At 48.9% G+C, this 13,770-nt stretch overlaps 2 protein-coding genes across 2 annotated transcripts in view; one reads left to right on the top strand and one right to left on the bottom strand.

Moving 5' to 3' along the window:
* Nucleotides 1-1,123, top strand: part of Slc25a26 (solute carrier family 25 member 26) — a 95,044-nt gene extending 93,921 nt beyond the window's left edge. Inside the window, exon 10 of the mRNA XM_032907224.1 lies at nucleotides 2-1,123. Within this exon, the coding sequence (XP_032763115.1) occupies nucleotides 2-119 (118 nt within the window). The 3' untranslated portion in view covers nucleotides 120-1,123. The remainder of the gene's footprint in view (nucleotide 1) is intronic.
* The window catches only part of Lrig1 (leucine rich repeats and immunoglobulin like domains 1), a 101,897-nt gene continuing 89,122 nt past the window's right edge, over nucleotides 996-13,770 (bottom strand). The window contains exons 12-19 of the mRNA XM_032906048.1: nucleotides 12,551-12,714; nucleotides 7,632-7,952; nucleotides 5,984-6,265; nucleotides 5,036-5,455; nucleotides 4,439-4,564; nucleotides 3,704-3,850; nucleotides 2,587-2,868; nucleotides 996-2,495 (exon numbers count right to left, since the gene is read on the bottom strand). Coding sequence (XP_032761939.1) covers nucleotides 2,251-2,495; nucleotides 2,587-2,868; nucleotides 3,704-3,850; nucleotides 4,439-4,564; nucleotides 5,036-5,455; nucleotides 5,984-6,265; nucleotides 7,632-7,952; nucleotides 12,551-12,714 — 1,987 coding nt within the window. The 3' untranslated portion in view covers nucleotides 996-2,250. The remainder of the gene's footprint in view (nucleotides 2,496-2,586; nucleotides 2,869-3,703; nucleotides 3,851-4,438; nucleotides 4,565-5,035; nucleotides 5,456-5,983; nucleotides 6,266-7,631; nucleotides 7,953-12,550; nucleotides 12,715-13,770) is intronic.

Here is a 13,770-nt window from a genome sequence, read left to right as displayed (position 1 = left end):
GGCTATTTGCAGGTGTCTTCCCGAGAATGGCAGCAATCAGCATGGGAGGCTTTATCTTTCTGGGTGCCTATGACCAGACCCGAAGCTTGCTGCTAGAGGTGGGCAGGAAGAGCCCATGAAGAAGACACTTCATGTCCTTGGAGGACTGCTGTGCAGTCCCCTCTCCTCGTCCTGGAGCTACAGTGCAGCTACGAAGATGGCTCGGAGAACAGCTTAATGAAGGTGGCACAGACTGCCCCAGGAAACTGTCCTTGGTGAAACTCTGACCCAGCCCCTCAGTCCTCTCAATAAATACTCTTGGTAAGGCCTTTGATCAGCATCCTGCACTTCCTGCTATCTATTGGAGTCACCAGAAAAGCAAGCTGGCTACAACTGGAAGTGAATGACCAGACTGGGAAAAGGAAGGAGGCTTGGGGCAGGAACTCTGCGTGTGGGTGTTTCTCCCCTGGGCTAATGCCTATTGTGTAAGATTATAGCTTTGTTTAAAAAGCACGAACTGCAGGTGCATAGCACGCATTCTTTCTGGTAAGGAGGCTGCTGTTTTTAATTACCCTTGTATTTCTCCTATAAAAACACATGATTATATTATATTACTTTACAGCAAAGTGCCCCAAAGTCCCTGGAGTGTGTGACAGACAGCAGGCAGCTGCAGTGCTTGTGAGTGGGTGGGCCCAAGTGACTTTAGTTAGGAGCATGGCTGAGGGAAGCAGTGTGTCCGTGAGCACTGTGTCCTCCCTGGAGACCAGCCAGAGCTGCTCCTTTGTCCTCAAGGTATATGCCAGCAGGAGGTGGGAGGGTCAGCATATTTGGGGAGCATAAGGCTTGACTAACCAGCTCCATGTGGCAAAAAAAAGTGAGCTATCTGAGGAATGTAGTGCCACTGCCTTCCTGGGGCAGCAGTGTGTAGTCTGTGCTTTGTCTAAGTATTCTCCGTTTGGGGAAACATTAATAGCAGAACTGCACTTACAAGAACAATGACCGCAGCACACACTTAGTATTTATAAATGAACCTTTATTAAAGACACTTTAATGCCATTTGTTAGACACTTCAATATTTTACATGTTTTCAATGTACACTGTACCAAAATTTCTATAAATAAATAACTCTGTACATAAAAAGTAATACTTCCTCTTTCACATTGCCTCTCAGAAGCAGCAAATTCACATATTTTGTGGAAGTAACATTAATCACCCAACTGTGGAGAATAGCCTTCCTGTGTGCTTGCCCTGGCACAGTGATGGCCTATGATGACACTACACCGTGACACAGGCCATCACTGTGCCAACACTTCCCCGCAGCTTTCTGGGGTTTTAAGGACCGAGTTTTTGTTTCCATGTAGTCTTTACTGAATTACACATTGGCACTCACAAGATGGTTAGCAACAGGGCCCCAAAGTGCAAATACACGCAGGCCAAGGACTCAAGTCTCGTGCAGTCCAAGCCCAGTCTCACTGTGCAAGGAACAGCGTGGACAGGCCTGCTCCGCAGAACTCAGCTGGCCCTGGACGCAGACATCTTCCTTTTCTCCCCACTGTGACCCTGTGTTGGCGGAACTAAACCTCACTGCTGGGAATTCCACAGGCACCAACACTGGCAGCCTCCGCCTTAGTAAGCTTCAAAGAACCACTGAGGAGACGACATTTGCTTGTACCGAGTGAGTTACAAAGAAAGACGAGAGGCAGCGCTTGCTTGTTCTGAGCCCTGGAGTTCGGTGGATTAACAGCCCTCAGTCTCGTCCTCAAATACAGACCAGTGCACCCTGCTCTAGTGAGGCTGCCAACACCAGCCTGCATAGGTCTGGCCAATGCACTCCAGTCTGACCACTAAGTGCCACGTAGCCAAGATGCCCTCCTTCCCAACCACCACCAACAGCTGATGTGTTTTACCTGAATTCCTGCTGTGCATTAAGGCACCAGAACGATTCCTGACCCTCTCCAAAATCAGACAGCAACCTAATGTGAAAATATCACCAAAAGCGGGACCCATGCGCTAAGGATTAAAATAGTCTCTGTAAAAGATATATAATATATATGAAATCTCTGAAAACTCTTATGTACAGTGGTATCAAATACTTTTTCTGCCTTTTGTACACAAATAGTCTCTTGCATTTCTGTGCTCCAGGTTCTTTAGCCGACTGACATTCCACGTGCAAGTCCAACTGTCCGAGGGATGTCTGGACACAAACTTCCCACAGCGTCTCCTACCTCTTTCCTGTAGCAACCGCTTTAAAAGAGCTGAGGTAGATGAAGCCTAGCTTTTCGGGGCCAATAGCAATGGTCCTCTCCGTTTCCCCGTGACCTGTCCTTTCAGTGGCACAGAGTCAGGGCTGGAGTCACAGGCCTTGGGGAGCTGGCCATTGGAAACAAGCAAGTGCTGGGCCTCAGTAGATATGGCGTCTTCCATGAGCTCTGGGCTGCCTGAAGTTAACGTAGGAGAAGGCTTTAGGTCTATGCAGTCTGCTTCCTGTAACTTTGCTAAAGTCCAAGAGGAATCTCCTGTTTAAAAAAAACAAGGTATATCAAACCGTGCCCTGACCCCATAAGGGCTCCCAGCCAACCACTGATGCCCCTCTGACACAATACATACCTTTCCCATCCGTGCATGCCGCCTTGTTCTTCAGGGATGGCAGTATTCTGTCGTGGTTACTCGGATAGAGGGACCCCCCAGAGAGGGCATGAGACCCATCCACGGTCCCACTGTAAGGATGGTGTGGAGAATATTCTCGGTCATGCTGCCTCAGCTCTTGGCTGCTTGATGTGCCTGGCTGCCCACTGTCTCTGGGCACAGTCTGGGGGTGAAAGGCCTGTTCCTTGGGCTGGCTGGCTGTGTCGGTCCTACAGTCACTGCACACTGCAGAGCCACTGTGTGCTGAGTGAAGAAGAGAAGCAGAGGTCAACTAAGTCTCCACTCCTTTCCAACCGGAAGATGGGTCCTGTTTACCACTGCCTTTGTAACCACCCTGTCCCTCCCCAGAATGTATGTATACATGGGGAGGAGCTCGACCAACCACGTCTTAGTCTTGTGTGCTTAAGTGTTCATGTGAAACTAATTTAGAAAGCACACTCTGGTCACAGGAAAAATGAGGGAGGAGAGGTTAAGAGGAACAACTTTCATTAGCCTCACATAAGGAATCCTCTCAACAATTAGACAGTAAGCCTTAGAGAGTCCTGGGGAGGCGGGGAGGCGGCTCGGTGGGATCAGAGCTCAGGTCCCCAGGCCTCTTGGAAAGGCCAGGCAGGTGTGGTGGCCCAACTAGTTCAACGGCATGGGGAGCGGAGGCAGGGGACCCTGGGACAGGCTAGCTGGCTGGATAACTGGAGCAGTAAGCTCCGGGTTTAAGTGAGAACCCTGTTCAATACATAAGGCATCAGTTTCTGCCCCCCAAAAGAGCATCCTAATGGAAGGGCATGGGAGCCCAGCCACAGCATCTCAGAAGGCTGAGGACAGCCTGATCTACAAAGTGAAACCTTGTCTGCACAAAACCGTCCTGGCCCAAGGGTAGGCCTTATCTTGTAAGTTCCTTATGTTAAGAAAACTCAGCCTTCAGCTCGCCACATCATAGACTGAGTTATCTAAGAGACACAGGACTCTGAATACAAGCAGAGACAGCATGCGGCCAGTGATACTTGCTGCTACTCTGTTCTAAGTCAACCCAATTTCAGGGTCAAAGGCAGTTGCTTCCCCTGACTTAAGTGTTTCCTACCTGTTGGGTGTGGAGCAGTTGTCCTGTCGGCTTTCTCTGTCACCTTCCAGGGCTCTCTGGTATACCCAACACACAGCTTGGGCTGTCTGCATGCAATGCTGTGCACGTCGACCTCTGGGAAGAGGCTTGGGTCTCTCAGACACACACCTGAAACAGAGCCCTTACAACTCAGAAGGTGCTGAGATCTCTCAGCCTAATGGCCAGCAGAGCAGAGCTTTTCCCAGTACCTTGGCATCCACCAGGGACTGGTTCCTGTGCTCCTCTGAGATGCCCAAATCCAAGGATATTCAAGTCCTTTCTGTGAAATGCTGTGTTTGCACACCTTCTCTGATAGACCTCAAGTCCTATATACTCATCATACCCAGTAGCAGTGTAAACTGTCCATATATATTCAGTGTATCTGTGACTGACTGACTTACCACTCACATGTAACGTGCCACAGCACTGTAAAAGCTGTGGGCTGGTTTTAGGACCTGGAATGTCCTGTGCATATATTCTTCCTGGCAATCCTACCTTGACCAGAAGACAGTGCTAAGCCCAATGCAGGGACTTTCTAGAGGATCAGATATTAAAAAGCATAGAACTTCATTACACCAGATCCAAAGCAAAACACTGTCAATTAAAGGCCTGGTTCACCAAATGTGGCACGGGTGCCCAGACTACCCCGTGGAGAAGGTAAAGCTTCACCCAGGACTAGGGGCAGCCAGATCAACTGCTTCACTGTCCTGAACTTACCATTGCTTTCAATATGCCCATTGGCCTGAGGACCGCCCTCAGTCCTGACCACAGTTTCCTGCCGGTCAGAAAGGGTTCCCTGAGAGGAGAGGTAGCTTGGAACATCTGGAGGCACAATGGTTTCATCTGCAAGGAGACAAGACAAATAACAGGGCTGCCGCAACAATAAATACAGCTAACTATTCACTGTCACAAGGTCACACCACAGTGTCCGAAAGCTGTGCAGAGGCTCAGCAGCAGCTCACGCCCTGGTGTAAAAATGATGGCAGTCAGGTGCCTGAGTCCGCAGGAACAAGGAAAGGAAGACCTAACAAGACTGAGAGCCTAGGAGCATTCCAGTTCATCACAAGCACGGCCCTGGGGCCTCTGACCTGCCAGAGACCAGCAAGTCCTTGCATTTGAGAGTATTCTCATTTCCTGTTCCGTCCTTTACTGCTAGCATGTTGTCATGGGGACCAAACTCAACTCTACAGGCAGAATCCATATTCCTAAAAGTTCTAGGGACCTTTTAGGTTCTAGGCAACCCTCAGACCTGCGTCATTTACCTCCGACTGTGACACCACACCCCCAGCCCCACCCCAGCGGCTAGGCGCTGACCTGTGTTAGTGACGCTGTACTCCTCACTCTTCTTCCTGGTCTGGTAGATAATGCACACCCAGACCAGCGAGGTCAGCACAATGCTGCACACCACAGCAATTGTGAAGATGCCTACGGTGCTTCCATCCTTCCGGCAGCCAGGGGTGGGTAGAATGCTCAGCTGGCTATGTGCCCGCTCAGTGCCCAGGGGATTCGACATCTCACAGGTGTACCGGCCTGCATCCTCGGCCTCCACGTTCTGAACAACCAGCAGCTGCTTGCCTGGAGTGAAATGGTGCCGCTCTGTGAGGCTCAATGGACGACCTCCCTTAAGCCAGGTGATGCGTGGTGTGGGGCTCCCGGTTGCTTTGCACTGGAAGGCCACGGTTTCTCCTACCGTTACCACACGGTCTTCCAAAGGCACTGCCAAGGATGGAGTTTCTGCAGGAAGGCAGTGGAAATTGCACATTTATTCTATGGGTCTTGCTGGAGGTATACAGACAGGAGACAATCCCATGTAGTAGTGAAATACTGAGACTTTTTTTTTTTTCTTTTTTTTCCGGAGCTGGGGACCGAACCCAGGGCCTTGGCTCTACCGCTGAGCTAAATCCCCAACCCCTACTGAGACCTTTTATTAGAGCTCCACGCTTTTCAGAAAGACTAACGGGATTAAATCATTGCCATTCTAGGAACAGCCCCACAGAACAAAGAACTTAAAGCCTACCTTATCCCAAACTGTCCTGTCATAGATCTGTGTCACTATTCCCAACCAAGATTGTATCCAGCATGCACACACGCACGGACGCACGGAATTCTTACTCAGACTAACATATAGCTGAGTTCCGTCAAGACTGAATTCATTGCTCAAACTAAGTAGAAAGAGGCTACCACAGGTACTCCAGAAAGCACGTACCTAGAATACTCGAGTTGTACCCCCCATCCCACCCTGCCACACAGTCAGTAGCGAACCTAGGACGGTCAGGGTAGCATTTGCGGAAACAGAGCCAGCTGAGTTCTGGGCAGTGCAGCTGTAGACCCCCATGTCGTCGACTTTCACATCAGTGATGAAGAACACATCGTCATCTGGCATAACGTGCATGCGTCGCTCTCGAGCTGCAGGGAAATCGGTGCCTCCATCCTTCTGCCAGGCAATCTGAGGGTTAGGGTGGCCCGTGGCAGCACACTCGAGGCGTGCTGTGGTGCCCGTCCGGATAGCAATGTCATGGGGTATTTTGGTGAATGAAGGCAACACTGGAAAAAAATTGCAGATAAAGCTATATGGAATGGCTGCATACAAGAGGAGACTGCCCAGGCCTCAGTTCACTGCTACTCCATCCCTTCCAAGGAAGCCCAGCTTCCCTGTGTCACAGGCACAATGCTGCACCCATTGCCCTAATGCCTTCCTATTGCTATGGGCTGGTGCTAACCACTCGGGTAAGGCTTCTTTCTGGTGGAGCATTCTGCCTCCTGAACCTCCACATTAGTTACTATGTGGGAATCCTGCAGAAGTAGAGATCTGGTGCTAACCTGCTTTAATTAGCTTTCTGGAGAGAGCTGGGCAACACAGCCAGCATTTGCTATCAGGGATGGCTGGGTGCCTTCACCAAAGGAACCAGTGGGCTGGCCACCCCTCTTGAGGAAACCCACTGTGGGAAGGGTCTATGGGGGCTACATTACCAGCCACACCTAGGCAAAAATATGTAGCTCATTAGCTTCTGTAGCTTTAGTACCAATGCTGACACAGTGGACAGTATCCAGACTATGTCTGAGCTACCATGGTAGAGTGTCTAACAGCTACCTCAGTCTCCAACAAACACTCTGGCCTCTTTTAGGCCAGCCCCGCTGTGGTGAAGAGTGTTTTGTGGTGGTGTACACAGCAGAGAACATGGAGGCAGTGCTTCAGGCCACCCACAAGCTCATCAGCTGCTATGGAAGACCTAGCCATTCATGCTGACCTCACCACTAACATACCACATCAATCAGTAGTCCAGAAGAAAGTCCCCCGGTGGGCAGGGCTGGCTTCTGAGTAAGAACCGTGTCACAACCTTCCTACACACTGGACTGTGGAGCCAGGGGCTCAACCCACACCTGTTCTCCATAGCCTCTATGGAGAGGGTCAGGAGCCCTTTTGGCAAACCTCTGTCTTCAAAAGTATTTACATCGTGAGTCATAGCAACTGCAAAGTTACAGTTACGAAGTAGCAAAGAAAACAGGTCTATGGTTGGAAGTCACCACAACATGAGGATCTGTACTGGGGGGTGGAGCATTAGGAAGGTTGAGGACCACTGTTCTAGAGGGAGTGGGGCCTGCACCTGTTAAGGTCAGAAGCTCCCTCGGGACCCAGGGATGCTTGGAGTCTGGAGACCACATGTCTTGGTTTATGGAAGACAATGGACAGACAGAAATACGAAGCTTAACGCCACAATGCCACGCAACATGACTGGACTTTAAAATCTTCCACCCAAACCAATGCCTCAATCTGTAAAACTTGGTCTGGGACAAACCCAAGGAATGGTACAAAGAAATGCACCGCACAGCAGCGTGTGCCTACACCGGTGACAGAGAACAACTAAGAGTGCAGTCTGTGCTTGAAGAGCAGCATGTGCCATGTCCTTACCATTCACAGTGAGCCTGGCTTTGTGTGAGTATGTAGAGCCGAAGTGGTTTGTGATGACACACTGGTAGCGGCCCTCGTGTCCAAACGTGACGTGACGGAGGTGCAGGATAGTGGTGTACTCCATCACTTCGCCGTCCTGGGCACGGACATGTGCGAAGTTCTCCATGTCTGCATTGGTCAAGACCTCATTGTCCTTCTTCCAGGCAAAGGTCATGGGTGAGCTGCTGCTGCTGGCTGCTGAGCATGTGAAACGGATGTCCTTGCCCACCACAGCCATGGTCGTCTCAGGCTGAGTGATGATCTGTGGCTTTGGAAAGTCATCTAAGGAGAGAATCAAGTGTAAGACACCCTGTGGACAACTCTGCAGACACCAGCCACTGTTGAAGCCGATGAGGAACTGGGTCACTTGCCAGCACAGTCAGATCCACCAGACATGGGGATACCAGCGCCGCGGCTTTCTGGCCTCACCGCTTCCTCCGTTAGGAACAAACCCATAGCTACAAAACTCAGCAAACCAGCCTAGTGAACAGCTATGGGGTTAAACAGTGGTGCTTGACCATTGACCACCTGTGCTAAACCCACGGCTGATCAGGCGACCAACCCAGTCCTAGCACTCAGACAGCAGGAGAGGCAACTCTTAAAGGCCACAGTTAAAGAAGACACCAGTGATAAGAATTAAAATCTACAAAAGATTCCTGAGAATCTAGAAGGGCACATGGGGTACAGAGCTGTGCAAACACCCAGGGAGGGCTGGAAGGGTTTCTAATTTCTTTCCTGTGACCAGGCTTGGGAGCTGCACAAACAGAAAACGGTGGCAAAACCCAGCACCTACAGGGATCTGGGCAAAGGAGGGAGACTGGGTAAGGACATATCGGTCTGGATGTCAGCTAATCACTAAAATAACCAAGCCGGGACCCAAGGCGTTGTGCAGAGCAGGCTTTACCGCACAAGCCCAGGGGCAGCCCTAAACAACCAGATACTAAACCGCAGCTACCAGTCTAGAAGGGTGGGGTGCAGAGAGCCCGGTCCCCACACCGGCTGCACTGTTTGATTTTTTTGTTGTTAAGTAGGAAATATACAGGTAAGAAAATGGCGGTTTTGTACAGCCAGGGAACTAAGGAAACCATATATAGCAATTACAGGCCACGGATACCTTAACAAATTTTAAAAATATAGTTCTAGAGTAGAAGAAGTGAAATTTTAAAAAAGTCACTTAGAGGAGTCTGGCAGCAGAACTGCGCTGGTGCAGAGTCTGAAATAGGTCGATGAAGATGTCTCCTCCAAGAAACAGAAGGGGAAGGAAGAGGAGAAGGGGAGGAAAACGGAATCAACGGTGGAGGCCTGTGCCATGGCATCAAGAGGCTTGGCGCCATGACAGAGAAGGAAGTCAGGTTTCAGAGAGATGGCCAAGCATAGTTAATGTGATGAGAAAGGTGCATCCTGAGGTCAGTGAACTACAAATAGCGTGAACTGGAGAGCTCCATTACAGTGAACTACGATCAACTATCAAATGCCAAAGCAGCTCAGGGTCAACTTGTTATATTAGATCCTCTAAAGCACAAGCAGGTGACTTCTTCTCGTCAAACACCAGGGAGGCATATCCAGGCCTTATGCAGAAAAATCCTCATATCCAGAAAAAAGAGAGAGTAATTTAGACATTTCCAGATTTAAAAATTAAAAAAAGGCATCTGCAGTAGGAGAACTTCTTGCTTCCAGACCTAAACTGCACACATTCAAGGGGGGTCTTTTAGACTAAGTACATACAGCAAAGCCAAACAAACAAACAAACCCAGACGTCATAAAGAGAGTGAGGTAGGTTTAAAGGCCAGTCAGCCTAGCACAGCTGGTTAAGCCCCAGTTCCAAGTCAGACTTCCTATCTCAAAACACAAGGTAGTGAGGTCCTGAGGGTGACATCCGAGATTGACCTCTGCCCTCCACACACATGCACACAAAAGAAAATTCTACAAAAACAAAACTCCAAAACCACCAACAGCAAAAACCCAGACTGTATCAACACAGTTGTGGGACAGAAAACCATTACAGTAACTTGAGCAGCATGGCCACACATGGCACTTCAGTTTCTATCACACTCAACTGCATCTCTATTTATAGGTAAGAGTGACGTTTTTATACTACAAGCTATAAAAATAAGACTGAAAGAAACAACAGGAATACTAAGTAGATGGGGATCCAGAAGTGAGACCCCGTGGTTGTGGTCAGGAAGACAGCGGTCAGGATGGTGGTACACTCCAGGCTAATCTCAAGTCAGCGCAAGGTCAAAATCTGATTGTCCTCTAGTACAGAAACTGACAGATGGTGGAGCATTTTGTAGAGTAAGGACAAGAAAGCCATAATAATAATGTTTGACTTTCATTGCCGGCTTTTCAACAACAAAAGAAGGAACCATACAGACACGAGAACAGCCGTCAGTAGAAACTGTCTGAGGATCCTATATCCTGAACTTTCGTATCTTACTATAAAACGTCAAAGAACTGAGGGCACTGTACTGAACAGTCAAAACGGTCTTGAGGGAACAGCTCCAGAGTCTCTGGAGTCCTGAAATTCTTAGGAGAAGCACAGGAGTAAGTGGCACGGCCTGCGTGAGACTCCCGTTCTTAAAACTGACACTGGTAGCACAGACGACGGAGCGGGAAGAGCTCGACGCCAGCCAACTGTGGGACTTTTGCACTTCGGCTGACAGAAAGTAGGAGCAAACTGTACACATGATTAGAGTCTAATATCTAGAATATAAAAAGGCATTTACAGCTAAGGAGCAGAAAGACCAGATGTGCACAAACTGCTTGAATGGCTAGTTTTCCAGAGAGATGCGTTCATCCAGTAAGTACATGCAGGTCTCCTCCACTGCACCTAAGCTGCCGTGGAGACCCATGTCACTATGGAAATCAGAATCCCCATACACTGTCGGTGGGCGTGCGGACTCATGAAGCACTTTGAGAGAACAGCTAACAGATTCAGCAATTCTATTCTAGCTATAAGCAGAAGAAAACATAAAAACTCCAGCACCATCAAGAAAGAACTGAGGACTCTGTTACAACTGCCAGGAGAAGCAAGCTATCCTGTCGTGTAGCCCTGTTTATGTCAACTGTCTAGAACAAACAGGTCCAAGGTACAACTACACTGCTACCTTCAAAGGATCTGGGAATAGAGAGTTTGGACTGGGAGCAGCGGCAGGTTAATAGCATGGGGGTAAAGGTTCAAGAAGGTAAATTTTTATACTATGTAAATTATATTTCCTCTTAAAAATAGCTTTATTCAGCTAAAGTCCTCCCATGTAAAGTATACAACGGAGAGCTTTTTTTAATATATTCACAAGTAGTTGGAATCAGCTGCACAATCAATCTTAACCATTTTTTATCATCTCAGAGAAGACTGTCCTGTTTAGCTCTCCCTCTATTTCATCCCCACTGCTCACCAGTCCAATTGAACTGGCGACGTATGTTTCCAACCTCTATAGTTTCCCTTCCTCTAGGCATTTCATGAAACTTCTTTCACTTGGCTGATGATTGTCACAATTCATCCATGATGTGAGACAGACAGACAGACAGACTGACTGACCTAATGTCCTTTGCATAGCTATGTGCCTACTGCCTATGCATAGGTGTCTGGGCCGCTCCAGCCTGGGCTGTTCTGAGAAACACTCTTTGAGCACTGGGACAGAGCTGCTCCCATCCCTTGGATGGGTCACAGGGTGGGCCCAGGAGCTCACACTGTCTACACAGCAACGCTCTCTGTGCAGCACAAAAGTGCTGGACCGCCCCATCTCATCTTTTCTTGTCCTCACCTAGCCTCATGCTAACTTCCTAGAAAGGGTAAGGTGGCTTCTGTTTCGTGCAAACAGAAGACTGCCCTCCACCGGACAGAGGGAGGAAGCCACAGACTACTTAACTTCAGAATGCCCAAGCAAGTTAATGGCTGTGGAGTCAATTAGCACTGGCTGCAAAAGTGTGGCCTGCTCTTGTGTGATGAGGGTGTTGTCTGCACAACCCTGCTTCCACCCAGGGAGCCAACGCACTGAGAGTCAGCAAGCCTGCTTTGGGAACTAAGGTGGTGGGAGGCAGAGGATGCTTGCCTCACCTCTACCAGGCATAATTCAAAAAAGGTTGAACGAGTGGCTTGGGACACCCAAGCTGCTGGGTGGGTCATAACTAGCATTGTTCAGGAAGAGATCCTGAAGGGAACCACGGACAAGAGGACCTCCATCCCCACTGCTGCTCAAAGCAACCCAGACAGATCTCAACAGTCTTCTCATTCTTGAATCCCATCTCCTTGGCTACAAGGCTATGCTAGTTGTCATAGCTAGCCTATGTGTGTGTTTCAGCTGTTCAGCGTTCTCTGTGTGTGTAACTTGGGTCCTGACCACCTTTGGTCAAAAAGACGGTTAAATCTATGTTCCAACAATGTGGAGGAAAAAGACTCTCACCAGTGCACATTTTAGTGGTTTGGACAAATAGCAAAAGTGCAAGTCAACATCGAGGAATTATTTTTACTACAGTGGCTGTTCTCCTGAGACCCATTCTTCCTGTGCTTAACCTCTCATTCTTAGAGCTGGAAAGAAACACACATTGAAATCCTATCCTCACGTACTCATTCACAGCCAAACCTGGGCCCCAGGACCCTTCTGAAAAGATCAGAACTATCTCACTGTACAAATCATTTAGATTTGTAGCTAAACCTATTCCCTTATAATTAAATACATGTACTCCAAGAAGCACAGAATGAGGCACTGTACAGTAAATACGTGTGGTTTCCGTGGGAAATAAACTGCACCCAGCAGCTGATCTGTAACCATGGACTACATTAAGTAGGGTCACAGGAATGAGTCTCAGAATGAGAGGTTCTTCCTGGCCTCTTTGCCCTTCATCGAAAAGAAAAACAAAAACCTCAAGGATAATCTTACCACACACAAAGCTGTCCGGCAGCACTGAAAAAATGCTCTGGCCCTTCAGTGACTCTGGATGGGCACAGGTGGCTGTCACAAAGGCCTGTAGCATCCGACTCACTAGCCATGGGGGCAGCCACTTGAGCTGACAGTCACACAGGAAGCTCTCACTGCTGATGTAGCTGAAAGAGAAGTAAGAGGTGGCCAGTTAACAGACCGTAAAGGAGGGTTCTTTGTAAACCATCACAGCCAGTCAGCTTAGAAGGCAGGACAAGTTTCAAAGGGAATGCTTTTCTCCAGTGACCAGGAACAGCTCATGCACCCTCCCTGCAGACTTGATTGGAGTATGAATTCCAATGTAGAACCCAAGATGCTACCTGTCAAACTAGCCCCCAAGAGCTATTGAGAATGCTGGTCTGGAGACAATTGGAACAGCAGCACCCGTGTCTTCAGGGGGTCAAAGCTCCTGTCACCCTGGGGATGCCTTCTAATCTGCTGTGACCTTGGATACATCCTGTGTGAAGGACGCTACCCACAGCTGGCTCTCCACATTCTGGACAGTTATGTGAGCAGCCAAACAGAAGCAGACTTTTCCTAAATTCTGCAGCAAGTCCCAAGAAATCTTTTCCTACGTGGCGTCCTAACTTCTGAGTGTCAGCAGTATGCCTTCCTCTTGCCTGTGTCTGCCTTCACACCAGCATCACTGAGGAGGGTAGCAGAATCCGGCCCCACCTCTGACACAGTGATTACGAGTTACCTGCTGCGGCCCGGCAGGCATGAGAATGTTCAACTTTGGTTTTTGAGACTCCAACCAAAACACAACATTTTGATTTTCCAGCAACTGAGGTTATTATACTTCCAAACAGAACTCAAAATGGCCACCCTAGTGGACATTCCTTCTTCAAGAGTCACTTGGGTAGTGACCCAACATCTAGCTGCCTTGCTTCGAAAAGACCTGGAGCCTTGAGTTAGCTCCTGACACTAGAGATATCGAAGGGCAAGAACAAGAAAGGAAAGGTGTGGCTCCCCATCCTGAACTGCCTGTGGTGTGTATGCGGTGGCAAAGGGAGCACATGGGTATTTGGAAATTCCTAGCACGTCTTCCTCCCAAACCAGCAAATGAACCAGCTTTCTGTTTCCCTCTCTGATTTCTAATGAACAGAGAAGGTGTCAGACTGGTGAGTGGCAGGAGAGATGAACACTAACCCATGCTGACAACACAAAGTCATACCTCTCCT

Source organism: Rattus rattus, chromosome 6 (assembly GCF_011064425.1).
Source record: "Rattus rattus isolate New Zealand chromosome 6, Rrattus_CSIRO_v1, whole genome shotgun sequence".
Lineage (NCBI taxonomy): Eukaryota > Metazoa > Chordata > Mammalia > Rodentia > Muridae > Rattus > Rattus rattus.
This window is presented reverse-complemented; position numbering and strand designations above follow the sequence as displayed.